Genomic DNA, 19,411 nt, shown 5'->3' on the forward strand with positions numbered 1-19,411 from the left:
GACCATAAAATACACAATTGATTTCTTTCTTGCTTGAAAATTGTTGTACATATGCAATGGAGTTTAGGAGCTACTTTGCTGATTTTCATGTTTTCGTATGTTTTTTTTGTTCATAAGTGTGGCACTACATCTACCATCATATTAATAGAACATATGACAATCATAAAAGCAGTGTTAAAGTCATCATTATCTCAGAGCATTATTTTTTGAGTTGATTTTTTTTTTTTAATGAGAGCTGAACTAATTCAGTTTTTTCTCAAACTTCCTTGTTAATATTGACAAGGGAATAATCTGTATCAGGCTACCTACTGCAATGATGGATTTGCTTTGTTTGAGATTAGTGTTTATAAAGCCATCGTCATCGTATATTGCTGGCTGGGCTAAAAGGTTCTATAAGGATTATTGCATATGTTTGGCAGTCTTAATAGATGGGACAAATTAAATTTCACTGCGGCATCGCCTTATGGCATTTTACATTAGAAGTAAGATTTATTATATACTTGCTGAGAGGAAACACATCTTTGTGATATTTAGTGCAAACAAAGAAATTGACTCTGTGTATGGATACAAAAAAAGATTTTTTTTTATATTAAATTTATGAAGTGATTAAAAATGACATTAGACTCTAGCTGCAGATGGGATGAAACAATTTCCAGATTATAATCTAGAAAAATGTGGCTTTAAGGTAATAGATTTAATACCACTTCCCACCCACCCCAGGATCTACACACACCTTACAGTAAATACAATCTATAAAAATCAAACACTTGTCATGAAAAGGGAAAGAAAATCACCACTTAAGCTGACCTATTGACAATCTATTGATTGGCCAAAGGTAAGATTTCTTACCTCATGTCCAGAACAAAGAAAGCAGTCTGTTTTGTGCATCCATTAGGTTTAATGAAAAAAAAAAATCAATGGGTGTTTTGTCCCACTTGAGTCACTGCTGCCCTTATCTGATGTACTTTGTTGACTCAAACAGATGATATAAAGATGCTCAAAGCTACAACCACTTGGCCATCACGTAGTAACAGGGTGGCGCTTGCAGTTCCCCTGCTACTTCTCATGTTTTTTCAGCCCCAAAGTGCAGAGGTTCTAAATATATATGTATGTATATATGTTCTGTAAGAACTATTAGCAAACTTAGCCATGCTCAATCATTTTAGTGAATATATATCATTTTAATTTTCACTAATCCAAAGATCAACATTATACCTCCATAAGTATTTTAATTCATGAGTGAACATTTAGACTGGAGAAAAAATATATTGTACACACATTTTATCCACTTCATACCTGACCTTAGTTACAGTATAGTAGTCAGTCAGTTATTGCTCTTAACCATTATGATATTTTCACCTTATCCATGAAGCCTCTTGGATAGATACAAAGGTGCGGTTCAATAATCTCCTTTGACACACATGGGAAAACAAAAAGGGGAAAATTAAACATTATCTTTGTGTGTACATCTCAGACAGAACTTATCTAGTTCTCAAAGAAGTTTGCTTAGTCCTTCTTCACTGTCACTTGTTTTTCCTCTTCCTGTAGCTATTCTTGCCTGCAAACTCCTCATCCTCCTCTTCCTCTTCCTCTTCCTCTTCCTCGTAGTTCCAGTCAGTTTCTGTGTTGCTATGCTCTGCCAGCCATTCCTTAGCTATTAGTCTCTGAAATACATCATACTCCTCTGCTGAGGCGTTGGCAACGTTCATGAGGAAGGTCTCCTGGTCAATGTTGAGGATGCTTTCCAATTTGGGGTTGATTATGCTGGTCTGTCCTTTCTTATCAGGAGTTTGGTACAAGCCCCTCCGCTGCAGGAAGGAGTGTCGACAGCGCACTTCATTTAGGGTGAAACGGAACAGCCTGGACTTCACCATCTCTGCCTGTTTGACACCCATTCTGAAGTAGACATACTGTGAAGAGGATGAATCAAGGGTTATTACAGATGAACGATGAGGAAATGATGTTTGCAATGGGATACACAAGAGTTCTAAAAATAAAGTAAATAAAATGTGGGTAGATTGTAACAAAAACCTTTTTAGAAAATTGGAATTAATCAGAATTCTGCAGATAAAGTGTACATGGCTATAATACCATTCCTATTTGATAGGAACTGAATGATGAAAATGAAATGGCTTTGGCCTATTCAAGAACAAAGACTTTCTTCATACACAGGCTGCTGTGTGTTCACAGGTACTGTTGCTGCTGACACTGATTATAGATGGGGAAAATAAAACTTTGCCTAAAACTGCAAAAATAGCCACAGGGTCCCTTTTCTGCATGGGTTTTACAATAATTTTGCATCCATACAATGATCTCCAGCTCTCACTGAAACGGTTCATAGCCGAGTGTGAAGCAGCCGGGATGAGGATGAGCACCTCAAAATCTGAGACCATGGTGCTCAACTGGAAACGGTTGGAAAGCCCACTCCCGGTCAGGGAAGAGGTCCCGCCCCAAGTGGAGGAGTTCAAGTATCTCGGGGTCTCGTTCACGAGTGAGGGAAGGATGGAGCGGGAGATCGACAGGCAGATCAGTGCGCCGTCTGCAGCAATGCGGACTCTGTACCGGTCTGTCGTGGTGAAGAGGGAGCTGAGCCCAAAGGTGAAGCTCTCACCTATGGTCACGAGCTGTGGGTAGTGACCGAAAAAACGAGATTGCGGATACAAGCGGCCGAAATGAGTTTCCTCCCCAGGGTGGCCGGACTCTCCTTTAGAGATAGGGTGAGAAGTTCAGTCATCTGGGAGGAGCTTGGAGTAGAGCCACTGCTCTTCCGCATGGAGAGGAGTGAGATGAGGTGACTTCGGGCATCTGGTCAGGATGCCTCTGGGACACCTCCCCGGGGAGGTGCATGTCCATCTGGGAGGAGACCATGGGGAAGACCCAGGACATGCTGGAGAGACTAAGTCTCCAGGCTGGCCTGGAAACACCTCGGGGTCCCTCCAGAGGAGCTGGACCATGTGGCGGGGGAGAAGGAGGTCTAAGCCTCACTGCTCCGGCTGCTGCCCCCGCCACCCCACTCCTGATATGCAGGGAAAATGGATGGATGGATGGATGGATGGATGGATGGATGGATGGATGGATGGATGGCTTCTGTACTCAGAAGGGCACATTCTTAAAAAAATATTGAGGTTTTATTTTACAACACAACTAGGGTACGAATAAAATGTGTCTGCGACAAAAATTCTGTTCAAATTTTCTGCCAACTTTGCGGATGAACTCTGTCATCATAGCGAAGAGTAATCTATCAAATACCACATTTTTTGCAAGCACTTGCGACATTGTTTGCTATGTGCTCTGAACACATTGCATACACCACTGTATATACTGTATCTTGAAAGTAACACTAAGAACTTCAAGAAAAAACACAAGAACAAAAACATCAGCACTATCAAAATTAGTCATTTGATGGTCAAAATAAAAAGCCACACATTAGTGTGTATATATATATATTCACACACACATACACACACTTATTAAAATTCTGCATTTAAATCAAACCCATTCAAAATACCTGCATCTTTTTTTAGTTCGGAGTTGATGTCAAATAATAAGATAAGGTACTCCTTTTATTAGTCACACAACAAGATCATTGCAGACGCCAAGGCAGAGGACACATGTGCATGTCCAGTACTGTCCTGTAATGCAACATATGAAAAGTAAAAGCCGTAATTCTCATTGACGATTTAATAACTGCAGTTCTCTCGCTCTCTCTCTGAATAGACAGGATTTGTGATCCAAAAGCCCTTTAGAAGCTTGTTGTCTTTTACAGATACTAAGGGCTCAGGAATGGCATTCTATTATGTTCTATTAATAAATCTTCAATACTCAACGAGAACAGCAATTAAAACTATAAACTGTAGCTCTCCTCTTACTAAACAGTATATTTCTATCTGGCTGCCGCCACTTTTTCAGTATCATTCAAAAAGACTGTTCTTTCAGATCAAGCCGTTACTGTTAAGTAAAATGTAATGTAAAAATATTTGAGTTTTCCCAAAGCTCCTGAAAACACCTTTAAATTGTTTTATTGGCCACACACACATCATAGAAACTAAAAGAAAAAAAGCAGACTAAAAGTTGCCTCTTGGAAGCTCAAATTGCATTTTAGGTTAATTCTGTGAAGTGACTGATTTAGATTTGCTCGATGTCTTCTTGAGAATTCTGTAAAAAAAAAATTCTCTCATGATATAACTATATGCTGGTATTGATCGTGATCAGAATGATGGCAAAATCTTCTGCCAGGGTTTTGTGTGGGAATACGTTATGGTGGCTTGTTATGTAAATGTGAGAGTTGATTGGTGAAGTGAAGAAATTCAGGTCCAGTTGCCACGACAAAAATAATTCACCATTGACCTGGATGACTGAGAACCTCCACAAACATGCTGTACCTAAAACTTTCTTCTTGTATTCGTTCTACCCTTCTTCAGAGGATTGGGGAGGCGAGCAATGTTGAGGCCTTGCGCTCCACAGTGGATATCGAGCACTCTCGAGTCTGTGATTGACAGTTTGAAGAAGAGTACCAGCCAGTTAAAACTGTTGGTAAGGGAACCTTTGGTAAAGGTGCAACTGTTGGGTAGACAACCCCATGTCGGGAAGAGTCAGCCAGGAGGTTGCCATACTGACACGGATACAGCACCACAATATTGTCTAGGTAACTCTGCTGTGACATCTGAAGACTTGATTTGCAAGATTTATGAAACAACAATCTAAGGTTTGAAATTGCTTTCCTCTTTCCTCTACAGAATTATGTTCTTGTTTCGTTAGGTGTTGGAGGTTTTTGAGAATGGGAGTTACTTTCAGATGGTAATGGAGAAACATGGAGATGGCTTGGATCTTTTTGAGTTTATTGACAGGCAGCCAAGTTTGGATGAGCCCTTCGCTGGCAACATCTTTAGACAGGTTTGTAAAAGATAAAAAGAAATGTAATATGTCAAGATTCCTATCTATAGACAAATTGGGTGAAATGTAATGCAAAGCTTGTTCATGAGATTTCGACAAGAATTCACCATGACCTGCATGACTGAGAATAAGTAAGACAGAATATCCGTTGTTTCTTTCATGAGTTAACTGCTTGTGTAGAATCCTTTAAACCATCACTCCAGTTTAATGTTTAATTTTCATTATTATCCGTGCACTAACACGTGACTGACCTGATTGGTTATCTTGAAATTTTTAAATACAGATTCACTACTTAAAAAAAGTTGCTTTTTTTTTTTTTAATCAAATAGCTATACATATATATATATATATATGTGAGTCCAATTCAACTGGAGGTCGAAAATACCAAATCCATTCAATACTAATTTTCACTGGACTGAAGAATATACTTGGTTTATATCCCTACCTGAAACTTGTACTCCAGTTGTCCCAGGTCACTATGAACAACGGATGGACAGTCTTGGATTATATCTTTGACTTGGTGTACTGTAAACAGACACTTGTCTTTGAGAAACGTCACCACCTGTTTTATCGTCTTCACAGACGCGGTCAGGATAGCTGGGTAATGGGCAACCACTCTCTGAATACTTCCTGTAGGACGCAATAACATAAATCCATTTGGTGTTCTGCAGTAAAAACTGATTTTCAATTTCTAAAAGACTCATATCTTACCTTCACCTAAGCCCAATTTCTGCAAGTTGCTTATACGCTGCTGAAGTACTGATTCTTTGATGGTGTAAATGTCAGGACATTTCATCAGTAGCTTCAACACACTCTGCGGGTTGAGGCCCAAGACAAACAGCCTTGTAAGAGTCGAAAGGCAATGCTTGGCTGCACCTCTTGTTCTGGCCTTAGACACAGACTCCAATATCTGCTCTGCCTGGGTAACTGTAAATCCCAAATTATTTAAACTACGCAGAGACAGCTCTTCGGTGACATCGGTCATTATTTGAGCTGGTTCCTGCTCTGATGTCAAGGTAGTTTGGCGAATTGAGGAACACAAGCACCTGCATCGGATGCACAAAGGTTGCAGAAGTGATCGTCCAGACAGCAACGATCCATTTCTAAAGGCATTTGCATTTCTCACAGTCCATCGAAGAACCTGCATTGGAACAGAGGTCATATTATGTGATTTACTCCACCGATTTTGTTCCAGTAAGGACAGAATGCCCAACAGTCTGAAAGTAACAAGGGACACTCGTTATTATGGAGAAATGCCAGTTGAACTTGGCAGTTTGGATGCTAACTAGACAGAGGAGAAATTACCCAAAATGTTTTTGAAAGGCTACAGTAACGCAACATTAGTAAATATTCAGACTACTATAAAAGGAGCTTTCGGAGTCATAACACAATCAGGGTGGTGCAAACAAATAAAACAAGTAAGTATTTTGACAGATTTACCTGACGCGCAGCGAGACCGGAACCCATGTCTGTACGTCGCCCAAATATGTCCGTGCTTGAGGGGGATATGGATCAATGTTCCGGTTTACGCTTTAATGGAACATAAATGGCAGTTTATATTGGCTTGATTTGAGAATAGAGAGCCACTTGACATAAATTCATACAAACTTCAGCTTGTAACTATTAAATATTTTATACCGAATGCATTTTAAGACAAAATACCAAATTTTCTGGGAATTATTTTGGGCAAAACATTAGGACTTTTTTTTTTTTTTTTGTACTATGTTCTACAAGATTAAATACAATTAATTATCCCTCTATCCCAGGGGTCGGTTGCCCACGGCCCCCGAGTCGCATGCGGCTCTCATCCTACTGCGGCTCCGAGCGGCTGGGGAAAATAAATTGCTAGTATTTAATTGAACTGTATTTTATTTGAGTTAGTTCCTTTTTTGATGCTAGTTCTAAATTGGAAGATTATGATGATCTTGAAATATTAAAATAAAATTATAATGATTATTTTTCGACGCTCAAAATAAACGTCACACTCGCGGAAGCCGGTATACCCGCCAGCCGGTAGAGCCCCGATTTGCAGATGCTGTGCGCAGAAGACCCATTAACCAGGTAAATATTTATGAAGATATTTTGCAAATAATTATTTTTTGTTTACTGACGCAGTGATTTTTTCCCAATTTATTTTTAAAATCCAAGTCAAGGCTCCACAACACGCTCTGAAAGCCCAAAGCTCAAAATGTTCAAAATGTGTTCAAAACATAAATAAAATTAAAATTTCTCTGCAGCACTTTGTGGATTTCATATGCAACGCACTACACACTTTTTTATACAATGTGTAAAAGTAATAAAAAGCAATATATACAGTGGTACCTTTATTTTATACGTCAAAAATCGCGGCTACCAGCGTTTTCTTTTCCGTTTAAACCGGGTCCAAATGGCTCTTTGGGTGTTACAGGTTGCCGACCCCTGTTCTATACATCATCTAGATTTATTTTTTTGACAATTTAGGCATACAGATAGATGACAAAGGTTAACATGCACCAGACAAGAGTTCTCATCCATCAACATAAGAAAAAGAAAAAAAAAACTGAAGGAAGAATGTGCCGATCCCTCTCGTACCATTTCAGCAACATGCAGCATTATACTGACAATTGACAGTTTATTGCTCGATTGCTTTCTTACTTTTTTAAAGTATTGTTTTCTATTCTACAGTAACTAAATGGTTGGTATTCCAGCTTATCTGTGTTTTCATTTAGTTCTGTCAGGGTCACGCTTCCAAGGTTAATGAACAAAACATTCATTACCCTTGAAATACACAGAACAGTTTTTGAACATAATAAATCCAACATCTGGATAATTATTCATGTCATGGTGTCAGCTGAAACCCATACATGTACAATGTGTTTTTCTTGTTCATATTTCCTCTCCTTATCAGTTTTAAACAAATTTAAATAAAATATAACAGGATACAAATTTATTGTAAAATATTTATTGTATATAAAAATATTGAAAATATACTTACAATTTTGCTAAAACCTTTCAATTGTAAAATATAATAATAAACACATAAAACCAGGTGACTTCAAGGTAGGAAAAAAATTCAGCATGGAGATGCACAGCAGATGGACTTATGTATATAAATATAAATTTATCTATTTGGGAAGAAACAAATCCTGCAAAATTCTAAGAATAAATAAACCTAGTTTATGGCAAAAAAAACAACAAAAAGTAAAAAAACATCTCCTGCATCATGATCTTTTCCCCACGGTAGACACCAGTAAGTATAGTTCCGAGATCTGGTAGCAAGTATTATTGGTGTGGCCTCCTCCTTCCATCTATCAAATGTTGTGGTACATTTCTTGACAGACAGTAGGGCATGACTTAGTTTACATTCAATCAATTAGATACTTCTGAAGCTCTGTTTCTAGAGCCACCATTGACAGTCTCTCATCCTCGTCATCATCTGGAAGCGTCTCATCACCTTCATTTGGAAACAACCCTTGCATGGCATACACTTTAGGACTTGATTCTGGGGCTGAGCCTGTGAAAAGAAGCAGCTTCTTAGGGCATGAAGTTGAGTTTGTTACCCACCTTTGTGAAGGAAGCTGTGAATACAAATGACTCATTTCCACCTTTAATAAAGACAATAAAAGAACCATAAAAGATCCCAGTGTATGATGTGGTCTTGCTAGCGCTGCTGCTTGATACTCAAATATATATGGCAAATAAACAAGCATGAAAGGTCTCAGTGTGAATGTTCTCAGCATGACACAGGATCAAAAGCAAAATATCAATTAAAGGCAAGAACATTTCATGAGGGGAAACATAATAATCATAGTGCAGATATAGATATTACTTTTGGGGCTCTTTAAACCCAACAAGTAATAACGTTCTAAGGTAAAAGTGTGTGACATTACACATAACATGTAAAAGCCCCACTGAAACATTTGCATAGTCCTTAGTCATTAATTTCTCTTTTAATGCATCTCTTCAAAGTTTCATGCACAATATCCTTTTTTTTGATCATGATCTTGATGGCTCCAATAAAAAGGGTGACAAATATTAAGAACATGTAAGTTATTGTATTTCCCACTTAAAAAAATGGTATGTTATACATTTGCACTTTTCTGTAAGCTAACATTTTAATGACATTCTTGGCGTTACTGCCCAAACAACTTGACACTCAAACCAGTTTGACAGTTGTTTGAATTCCAGTAAAAGGTACCCCCAAAGACCCTAAAAAAATCTCACAAGGGCTACATAGGAAAGGAGGGCTTGTATTCTTTACAAAGAATACTCACTATAGGTCTGAGGTGAAGGGCACACCTCTGTCCAGGTGTACTCTGCCAGGGAAATGGGCTGGCTGATCCAGGACTGTAGTAGCAATTGGTCCAGAGTCATTCTCTGACTGGGATCAGGGTTCAACAGTCCACTTAACAAACCGTGCAGTTCTGTCAATACACATATTAAAGAGTCGTAAAAATGTTATCAGAAACATGCCCGCAAAAAGCTGGGAAAAGGCAAAATTACAACCATTGCAATCAACAGAAAACATCAGTATACCTTGAGAGAGGGGAAACGGGGGCCTCAGCTTGGCATCCAGAATTTCCTCCACACCGCAGAAGGGGTTCTCACTGAATAAGAGAGTGTAGAGCAAAACCCCCAGAGACCACATCTCAAGTTCTGGGCCCTCATAGCTACAGAAATGGGATAATGACAGTCATTAAGGGACCATTATCGAAACAGACTTCAGCTTATGAAATAGAAAAACGGTTGTAAATGTTATTTATTACATTAATATTTATTTGCTATAGACCTTTCTAATTTAATCATTGCTGTATTACTAAATGTCTTGTATGGCCTTCATCGGTTGGCCGGTCATAAAAATGATATACCTTTGGAAAATCCTGCTCAAACACTGTGCTTTTGGGATCAATGGGACGGGTTGTTTGAGCACAAGGAGCATTACTTCCTTTCAAAACCAATCATAAAAAAAACAGACCTTTTTTGATATTTCTGTCTAAAACAAAAAGATAAAGTCTTCTGATATGTACATACGGATTTCCTCTGAGAACCTCTGGGGAACAGTACTCCAATGTGCCACAGAAATTGTAAAAGAGCTTCTCTGGACCCATCATGGCTGCAGATCCAAAGTCTATCAGTCGGATGTGGAAACACTTATCAATAATGATGTTCTCATCTTTAATGTCCCTGTGTAGGATGTTCTTAGTCCTTAGATAGAAGACAGCTGCCACTAACTGAAAAAGACAGAACCTTCAGTTAAAATTTGAATAATTTTAAAATTTCATAATGTCAGAAATGTGTACAGAGATTGAAATCACAAAAAGGTAACAAATGCTGTTTTTTTTCTTCTTGTTGAAGCAAATGATAATACTGTGAGGACAATTTTTTTATATTTTGTGGAAAAAACAATTATCATTCATGAACAAGCTTTGCATTACATTTTATCCAATTTGTCTATAGATAGGAATCTTGACATATCACATTTCTTTTCATCTTTTACAAACCTGTCTAAAGATGTAGCTAGCTAAGGGCTCATCCAACCTTGGCTGCCTGTCAATAAACTCAAAAAGATCCAAACCATCTCCATGTTTCTCCATTACCATCTGAAAGTAACTCCCATTCTCAAAAACCTCCAACACCTAATAAAACAAGAACATAATTCAGCAGAGGAAAGAGGAAAGCAATTTCAAACCTTAGACAGTTATTTCATAAATCTTGTAAATCAAGTCTTCAGATGTCACAGCAGAGTTACCTTGACAATATTGTGGTGCTGTATCCGTGTCAGTATGGCAACCTCCTGGCTGACTCTTCCCAGCATGGGGTCGTCTACCCAACAGTCGCTCACTACCCTGGCTTTGCTAATGAACTTCACTATGGTCTGTAAAGTTGGAAATTTCAACGCTGAAATTGCCATATCTTTTATTTAGAAATAGATTTTGCTTCAGTCCATCAGTAAGACTCTTACCTCTTGTCCATCCCTGCGTCTAACTGCCTTCCAGACAAAACCAAAGGCTCCTTTACCAACAGCTTTAACTGGCTGGTACTCTTCTTCAAACTGTCCATCACAGGCTCGAGAGTGCTCTAGATCCATTGTGGAGCGCAAGGCCTCAACATTGCTAGCCTCCCCAATCCTCTGAAGAAGGGGTGAACGAATACAAGAAGAAAGTTTTAGGTACATCATGTTTGTGGAGGTTCTCCATCATCCAGGTCAATGGTGAATTCTTTTTGTCGTGGCAACTGGACTTGAATTTCTTCACACAAAGACCATTCATCCCTTATCTGAGGCTTCTTTAGTTCTAATGGCCTGTGGGGAGTTTCAGAATATAACTGCCAGGGTTTTGGCCAGGTTTAGGTTATGGTGGTTTGTTATGTAAATGTTAAGAGTTGATCGGCAGAAATTAGGTCTAAGGGGGTTGTCATGCCAATGTGGTTGTCATTCGTTGGGGTCCAACAGCAGCTTTTATTGGATTGCTGGATTGTACTGTGACCAGGTAAAGCTAAACAAAGGAGTGAAATCTGGTGATTACACGAAATGAGGCTCATGTGGAAGTTACCAGGGGCTGGTTCTGGTGGTGAATCTTTCCTGGCTGTTTGGAGGGTGCAGATGGGCCTGGTCCGTGTGTGAAAATATGTTTTGGTTTTGATCCCAGTATGGCATCATTTATTTGTGAAAGCTTGTGGCTGAGGTCACCTCCTCTGTTCAGAGATGGTTCTTCTGTTTTGACGAAGATGGCTTCTTTGTCTCCTCTGTTGAACCATCTGTGTTCTCTGGCCAGAATACGGACATTGCTGTCTTCAATAGAACAGCCCTTGTCCTTCAGGTTTAAGTGGACCACAGTCTTGACTTAAAGTGGTGGGTCTCCTGTGTTTGGCCATCCAATTATGCAGAGGTTGTTTGGTCTCTCCAATGTAGACATCATCACAATTCTTAGTGCAAGTGACAGCATACACCACATTCTTGAACTTATGCCTGGGTGTTTTATCCTTGGGGTGCACTGTTTTTTATTGTCTCAGGGTGTTGTGGGGTTTGCAATGTACCAGTATTTGGTGTTTATTGAACACCCTTCAGAGTTACTCCAAAACACCAGCAACATATGGTATGAGAATGATCTTTCACTTGTTATTGTATTCCTCCTGTTCGATGTTCCTGCGTCTGGTGGTTTCTGATTCGGCAAAGGCTCAACTAGGCCAGCCACAGGATCTCAGGGCTTTCCTAATGTGTTTTACCTTGGTCTTGCTGCCCTCTGCGTTTGATGGGATGTTCTTGGCCCGATGGTGTAGAGTTCTGGTTACCCCCACTTTGGGCTCAAGGGGGTGGTGTGAGTCGAATCACGAGTCACTTGCACTGAGGATTGTGATGACATCTACATTGGAAAGACAAAACAACCTCTGCACTAATGGATGGCCAAACACAGGAGAGCCACCACTTCAGGACACTGCAGTCCACCTACACCCAAAGGACAAGGGCCATTCTTTTGAAGACAGTCCATATTCTGGCCAGAATAGACAGATGGTTTGAGAGAGCCGTCAAAGAAGCCATCTTTGTCAAAACAGAAGAACTATCTCTGAACAGAGGAGGGTACCTCAGACACAACCTTTCACAAATAAATAACACCGTACTGCGATCAAAACCAACACAGATTTGCACAGATAGACCAACACGATCTGCACCCTCCAAACAACCAGGAAAGATTCATCACCAGAACCAGGCCCCGGTAACTTCAACATGAGCCTCAGTTCATATGACCCAACAGGTTCACTCCTTTACCTTTTGACATTCCAATCCAGGTAATCCCACAAAAAGCTGCTTTTCTGTCCCCAATGAATAACACCAGAATTTACATAATAACCCCCTTAGACCTTGTTTCTGCCGATCAACTCTTACATATACATAACAAGCCACCATAACCTAGGCCCACCCAAAACCCTGGCAGTTATTTTCTGAAACTCCCCACAAGACGTTAGAACTGAAGAACCCTCTCAAATAAGGGATGAAATATCTTCATTTGAAGAAATTCAGGTCTAGCTGCCACATCAAGAAGATTTTGACAAGAATTTTGGGTACAGCAATAAACTGTGCTTCCAAAATAAATCTAATTATTAATCATTATAAAATAATGTTAAAGCAGGAGATGAGGAGAACCACCAAGTTGTCACCCTTTAAGCCACTGACCTCACCAAGGCTGACTCCTGTTTTGGTGTGTGGAGATTGATCTGTGTGCAACAGTGTCCCCTGTTGACCAAGCCGGCTCAACCACACACAGATTATAGTACTTCCATCAGTGAGGTTTGTCCTGACCACATCACACTGCACAGCTGTGGACACATTCAAAATTATTCTTCTCTAAGTACCTAATAGTGTTTTCAGTCAAGAAATTAGACACATTTTCAAAACTATGAGTACTTACCTATTCTAGTTCCATCTCTGTGGTAGCCACTTCCTTCATATCGTCCATCCAGTATTTGTGCAGTGTCTGAGGAGAATGTCTGTTCATCCAGCTTTTGCTTCTTTGGTGTAGACGTAGCAGCCGATTTAATCCCACCTTCCATGTGCACACAAAATTCCTGCTCTTTTCCTTTATGAATGGAAGAGAAAGCATCCCACTGGTCCGGCTCGCTCTGTTCCTTTTCTGTTTGCTGATTAAATGAACAATTTTTAGCCTCTCCATCAGCATTGGGAGTGTTAACAGCATCCTCCTCCCTGTCAGAGTCTACCACACAAGGAGAGGGTGTACGGAGGAGCTCAGCTGTATCGCAGGATATGATGAGGTGCTGGTGATCACCAGAGAGAAGCTCGATACTGCCACTGCCATTCAGATTGAGGTCACCAAAAGCTTGAGTCACCAGATCCCCATTGCTGTTGATGTCCAAGTAACAGCTGGCTGAGTTTTGCTTTGACATAGAATCCTCTGCTACACATTGACCAGACCCACCGGGCCCTCCAAACTTTTCACAAAAGCCGGAGGAAGACCTGGGAAATTTAGAATAAATAACAAAACTGAACAGGATCCAGCACTTGTGTAGAACTGAAAATATGCATTAAAGGATTCTTTTTCATTTACATGGATTGAGTACTATTGTTCATTTGGATCGATATCTCTAGTTTCAGAATACCATATTTGGGAGCAAAGATACAACCATGCAAAAATTCAGTCAAAGAAGCTTTTCTCTTGCTACAAAAAACGGTTGATAGCTCGAACTATGCTGAACCACTGTTGCCCTTTGACTGACAAGGTTGGCATGAAAAAAAGGAATTGAAGTGTTATTCCACTGATGAAAAATTCAAACTGTGTTTTCTCATATGTATACATATGTCACCACAGTAACTGTATGAACTACGTTGTACCAATAACTGCCTTTTTGTCTGGGGAAATATTGAAATTTGGGATTTAGTTTCTTTTCCATCATAAAACAGCAGACTGCTGGAACTAAAGATAAGAAAATGTAAGTGAGTGAATTAAAAAGTCAACTTGAAGAAACTATCACAGCTCAAAGCCTATGGGAGTTGACATGTCAGGCAAGAAATATCTGCAATTTGACTTAAACATTGTCATTTCTTATATCATTATACCAAATGAAAGTCATTTTCAGAAAGGTAAATTAAACACATTTGTACACTTGTTAAAAACGCAAATAAGCAATTAGTACTCAAAGAAAGTTTGTACTACAAGTAGAAATCCTTAGCTATGATATTTGAATAGAATAAATATTTGAAAATTCTCTAAATAATATAGTAGTATTTGCTCCTTCGCCTTAGAAAGAGCAGGAATCAGACGCATTACATTTCAATATTGCGATTATAAAAGAATTGGTAGAAATATCTGGTGCTGAGAATATCTACTTGGGAGAAAAAACGCCAATCTCTTCTCTCACCTGCTCTCCATCGAGATGACCTCAAAGCTCGAATCTTGGAGGACAGAAGGAGGTGAGCAATGATCTTTGCATACATCACTAGAGACACCACTACCCTTTCCAGTGCCATTTTCCTTCCAACAGACATTTTCTGGAAAGAAGAAAAAAGTACACTGTACAAAATGGTGGTTTGAAACACTGCCCTTGCCATTACTTCGTATATGTGTACATTTTCGAGAATGAATGTTGTCCATTAAAGTTGAGTTCACAGAGAAATATGAAAAATTTGGTAAACATGTAATATGAGGATGTAAAATTAACTACATTAATGAAAATATAAAAGGGTGCCACTATTAAAAATACCTGGGAACAGCTCAGTTTTAGGATATGTTTCCCTCTGACCCTGACTGCCAAGCACCTGCTCAGGGTTGTGTTGAGGTGGCTCAGAGACAATTGGGCAGCAAGTGTCTGCCCCTGGATGTTCGACCCAGGCAAAGGTCTTCAGAAGTGCCTGAGTGGTATCTCCAGTATCCAAATGACTGATGCAGGGTGCAACTTGGGCTGCCTCCCCCATCAGCTCTGCAGTGTCACCAGGCCTGTAAAAATAATCACTTGAGTGAACTGAATTAGTGCCATCCCAGGTTCAAAGTAAATGTGTGTGGTACAGAAGAAAAGAACCCATCTCTGCAAAATGATAAAGCAACAAAGTATGTCACTAAAATATTTATGGATATGTATGTGTATAGTAAAGTGAATTATAGGATGATTTTGGTTGGAGGACTGGCACCTCTTAGTTATTAAAAGAATATTAGGGTCCTTGAAAATCCCAGCAATCTCAAATGTAGATGAAGGACAGGGAGAAAACAGATTTGTGTATAATGCATTTAGTTTTCTTTAAATTAATTTATCAATGTTTTTTTTTTTTTTTGCATAAACACTTATTAGTACTTCAATCAGTTTACTCACGTCTTACTCCAACGTGGTTTCTAACCAGAGAGGCTATTACATTATATGTCCAACAGATGGCGAGGGACCCCCTTTTAACAATTTAATTCACGTTACAAATCATCCTCCTGTGACAAAGTCCATGTTTACACATTTTCTGCATCTTCATTTATTGCACTCTTATCCTTCTGCTGTTCTATTATTAATTCAAATGTGTGTTTTTCTTCTTGTAGCAAGAATGTGCATTTCTATTTTTGTAATGGAACTTATAGATGCCCAAAGCAGAGAAGGCTACTACTTACACAAATGCGCGAGTTGATGTGACAGCTGGAGGAGACAGAGTAGACAGAGCACTTCCATATTTATCCAGCCTGTTGCCATTTCCAGTAAAGATCTTGCCTCTCCTTGTGGCAGTTATCCCGAGGACTTCCTGTTGCACCGTGACCATGTCTCCAGCCACCAGTGAGGAAGACTCTTATGATTGAGGTGAGGAACAACATGGATAAATTACAAGATGCAATATTTAATATTACAATATTTAAAGCACCTTCACGTCTAATCCACATTTTTCCATATCTTAGTAGATATTGTGACATGAAAATATTTGAAACTGATATTTGAATATTTGAATAAGAATTGCTCAACACTGTCTGATCCAGATTTGACTGCAATCAAATGAATTTTAAAAATTCAATAACCTACCAGATTTCATGAACATTTTAGTAAGGCCCGCACTTTTCCCAGCCTCAACTTTAGAGTCAGGAAGAGGATTATTCTTTCTGTCTGAGTCAGACATCCATCTATAAAAACCAGGCATGAGGAAAGTGACACTCTGCAGATGACAGAGTAGCACAGATAAATGAGCTGCATCAAAATGAAGTCAAACAGCCTGTTCCAGTTGGTCATGCTGGCTAACCTTTCCTAGCAGCTCTCCTTTACTGTAGCCAAACAGACTGAGAGAATGTTGATCATGGATGCTGTAGATTGAGCCATCAGGTTGAAGCAGGAGAAGACTGCTCAGAGGGGCAAACACCCAAACTGTTCCTGAGTACTCCAACGGCGGGTTCGTGGATCGGACACTGCTGTCCACTCTGGTGACTACAAAGAGTCCATACAAGCATCATAAAAAAAAAAAAGCAGTCAAAATGCTATTACAGCCAACTATTCACGGATATGTACGCACAATTACTTTGTTAAAATAGCACCTCCTGATTTACTTCTTACAATTAAGCCAATAGACGCTACAGGACCATAAATAAATCTTTTCAAAAAATCCAATCATTATCAATGTTTCAATGCTGTGACTTAAACTTATCAGCATGCCTGCAGATTGATAGTAAAACTTAATTCATTATTTTACTACCCTCTATGTATGTCTATCCTCATTTATTGAAAAGTTTTGAAATGCTCAGTAAGTACATATTTACCCCTGTAGTTATCTCTATCCCAATTGATTATTTTATGGTATGGCCTAAACTTCTAAAAACACATTATTCAGTGTTCAGGGTAGGAACCTTCAGTCTTGCAAACAGGGGAGGAGTGAGCAGAAATTGGATGCTTGTCCTGAACATCGGATCCATCACGACTGTCAGTTGGACAGGTGCAATCACTCCTACTGTATAGCTGCTTAGATCTTGCACACTGTATCTCCCCCTGAATTTTAATACACAGCGGAACCAAAGCATTGCTTTTACTTTTACCACATACTCTCTGAAGCCTCAGCATCTGCAAGAAAGAGAGAAAACAAAGTCATATATTAAAAACCTTAAGACCTATGTCTGCTTAAAACTTACTTAGGATAGGATCACCACCCCGTATGGAACGGAAACGATCAACTGGCATATTGGTAAAGAGAAACTTGAGAGCACAGCTGATGAAAGGGAGCTTTCGTTAGCTGAGAGGGATCATTTTGGTTGGAAAGTGTGCTTACTTTGGGCAATGCATGGCTGTGGAGAGGGATTTGTAAGGAGGGTATAATCTCCTTTACAGAAACCCCTTTTAACTCCTCAGGATGGTGGTATCCAAGGAGATGTGCAAATGCCAAGTCACAGGTGAGGATAATCCCCTTAATAAAAAAAACAAAACAAAGTAAACCACCAAAAACATACAACCCTCCCACAGTTCTTTGTTGTCAGTATTTTAACCCCAGGAGTATATGACTGAAGATTCACAGCAGCATATCAATAATCCTGAAATGTTCCACTTTTAATAAGCCTGGGGAATCATAATTAACTTACATCTTGTGAGAAAGACAGAGATGCCGAAATTCTTTCCACATTCTCCATCATTACAAGACAGTTTTCTCCATTTTCAGACTCTCTGTGGGTACACACTGACACAGGCACTTCTCCAGACAAGGTAACGGCATCCACCTGTAGGAATATCAACACAAAGAATATAATATGAAACATGAGAGCCACATCCTTGCCGAAAGTACTGAGGTCTGTGCAAGAATTTCCTTTGTTATTTTTTGTTTTCTGCCTGAGTTGCCAGGTTTTCTCATACCACTTTTCCAGTCACAGCTCTAATAGTTCCATCCATTAGAAGAATGTTTTCATCCAAGGCTTCTTCCAGGACTTGCGTTGTTTTCTTTAAGACGCTCAACATTTTTTTTCCTATCAGCTCAACCGCAGGGCACTCAAACAATTTGCAAGCTTGTTCATCAGCTGATAAAATCTAGAAAACAAGTGTTTTGGAGTTCAATTCTAGGCCCATTTAAGCAGTAATATCACCTGCGTAATCATGATCAAGATGCGATGACCATATAAATATCATAAAAACACATTACCTCTTGGGTTTTGTACTGTATAGTGATAATGGCTTTGTTAGGGTTGCAGGCAAAGGGATCTCCAGATCGGGTTATTTCTCTAGAAATAAGCTGATTGAACAGGCTGTCTTCAGCTTCTGACTTTGTAGATGGATGTGGGAGGGTGTCAACAGAAATGTTTGAGCCAGAATGCAAGTTGGAGATTTGGTAGTTCCTTGCTGCAACTGAACTGCAAATATCCAAGTGTTTACCTACAAAGGAAAAAAATGGAAAATACATATTTTTTAAAGGGTGGGGTCTTTTCAGCCTTAACAGTATGCTTAATTATCGATTCAAAGCAAATTGATATGCTTAAACCGTTCATTTGACAATGATTTTTATTGATATAAAGTCAAATGTCGACTGAGTCGTTACAAGTTTTCAATAGTTGTTATCCTACCTAGTCTTCTCAAAATTAGATATTTAGAACCAACTTGTTCTGCATTGTCAGTAAAGATGCCTTTTAGTCTCACCTGAGAGGGACACAGAATAAAAACCTCGCTGTGAAGCCAAAAGACTTCTTCTCGGTGGTGGTTTCTCAGCACATGGGTAAGACTTGTTCAAGTCAAATTCATGATCCACGATATCAGATGAGACAGATGAGTCGGGTACCCCTGAAATAGTTGCTCCCTTGCCTCTGGCGCGTCGTATTGCTCCAAGATGAGTCTCATTGGACAGCAACATTGTTTCAGCTTATCCACCTGGTACTAGTGTTGAGAAGACTCGTGTTAACAGAATAGGACAATGCAACCGTCAATGGAGAGTCATCTTATGGTAGTTCTAAGATACTGTACTTACTTACAATTATGACTTGAATTGACAGTTGATCAAATTTAAAGAACGACACAAAACTCACCTAGAATCGCAGAGAAAACTGCCGTTGAATCAGATGACAGGCGAGGCAGTTTGTTGACGGCAGTTGACAGGGTAACGTTGCTG

At 39.4% G+C, this 19,411-nt stretch overlaps 2 protein-coding genes across 2 annotated transcripts; both read right to left on the reverse strand.

Annotated features, from left to right (window-relative positions):
• Positions 1-723: 723 nt before the first annotated feature.
• Positions 724-6,376, reverse strand: mterf4 (mitochondrial transcription termination factor 4). Its single transcript, XM_086172691.1, has 4 exons — positions 6,334-6,376; positions 5,605-6,034; positions 5,339-5,523; positions 724-1,910 (listed from the first exon to the last, which is right to left on the reverse strand). Exons 1-4 carry the CDS (start codon positions 6,358-6,360, stop codon positions 1,524-1,526), a joined length of 1,029 nt encoding a protein of 342 aa, XP_086028817.1. The 5' UTR covers positions 6,361-6,376; the 3' UTR covers positions 724-1,523.
• A 1,597-nt stretch (positions 6,377-7,973) lies between these two features.
• pask (PAS domain containing serine/threonine kinase) lies at positions 7,974-19,379 on the reverse strand. Its single transcript, XM_086173083.1, has 21 exons — positions 19,329-19,379; positions 18,946-19,179; positions 18,455-18,684; positions 18,172-18,342; positions 17,904-18,038; positions 17,597-17,731; positions 17,181-17,391; positions 16,583-16,764; positions 16,369-16,498; positions 15,969-16,140; positions 15,085-15,317; positions 14,743-14,872; positions 13,278-13,840; positions 13,043-13,185; positions 10,835-11,002; positions 10,622-10,747; positions 10,374-10,508; positions 9,904-10,103; positions 9,409-9,542; positions 9,147-9,296; positions 7,974-8,386 (listed from the first exon to the last, which is right to left on the reverse strand). Exons 2-21 carry the CDS (start codon positions 19,154-19,156, stop codon positions 8,238-8,240), a joined length of 3,708 nt encoding a protein of 1,235 aa, XP_086029209.1. The 5' UTR covers positions 19,157-19,179; positions 19,329-19,379; the 3' UTR covers positions 7,974-8,237.
• Positions 19,380-19,411: the final 32 nt, after the last annotated feature.

This window comes from Fistularia commersonii, chromosome 25 (genome assembly GCF_037954325.1).
Source record: "Fistularia commersonii isolate RoL2024-O1a breed Wild chromosome 25, RoL_Fcom_v1.0, whole genome shotgun sequence".
Classification (NCBI taxonomy): domain Eukaryota; kingdom Metazoa; phylum Chordata; class Actinopteri; order Syngnathiformes; family Fistulariidae; genus Fistularia; species Fistularia commersonii.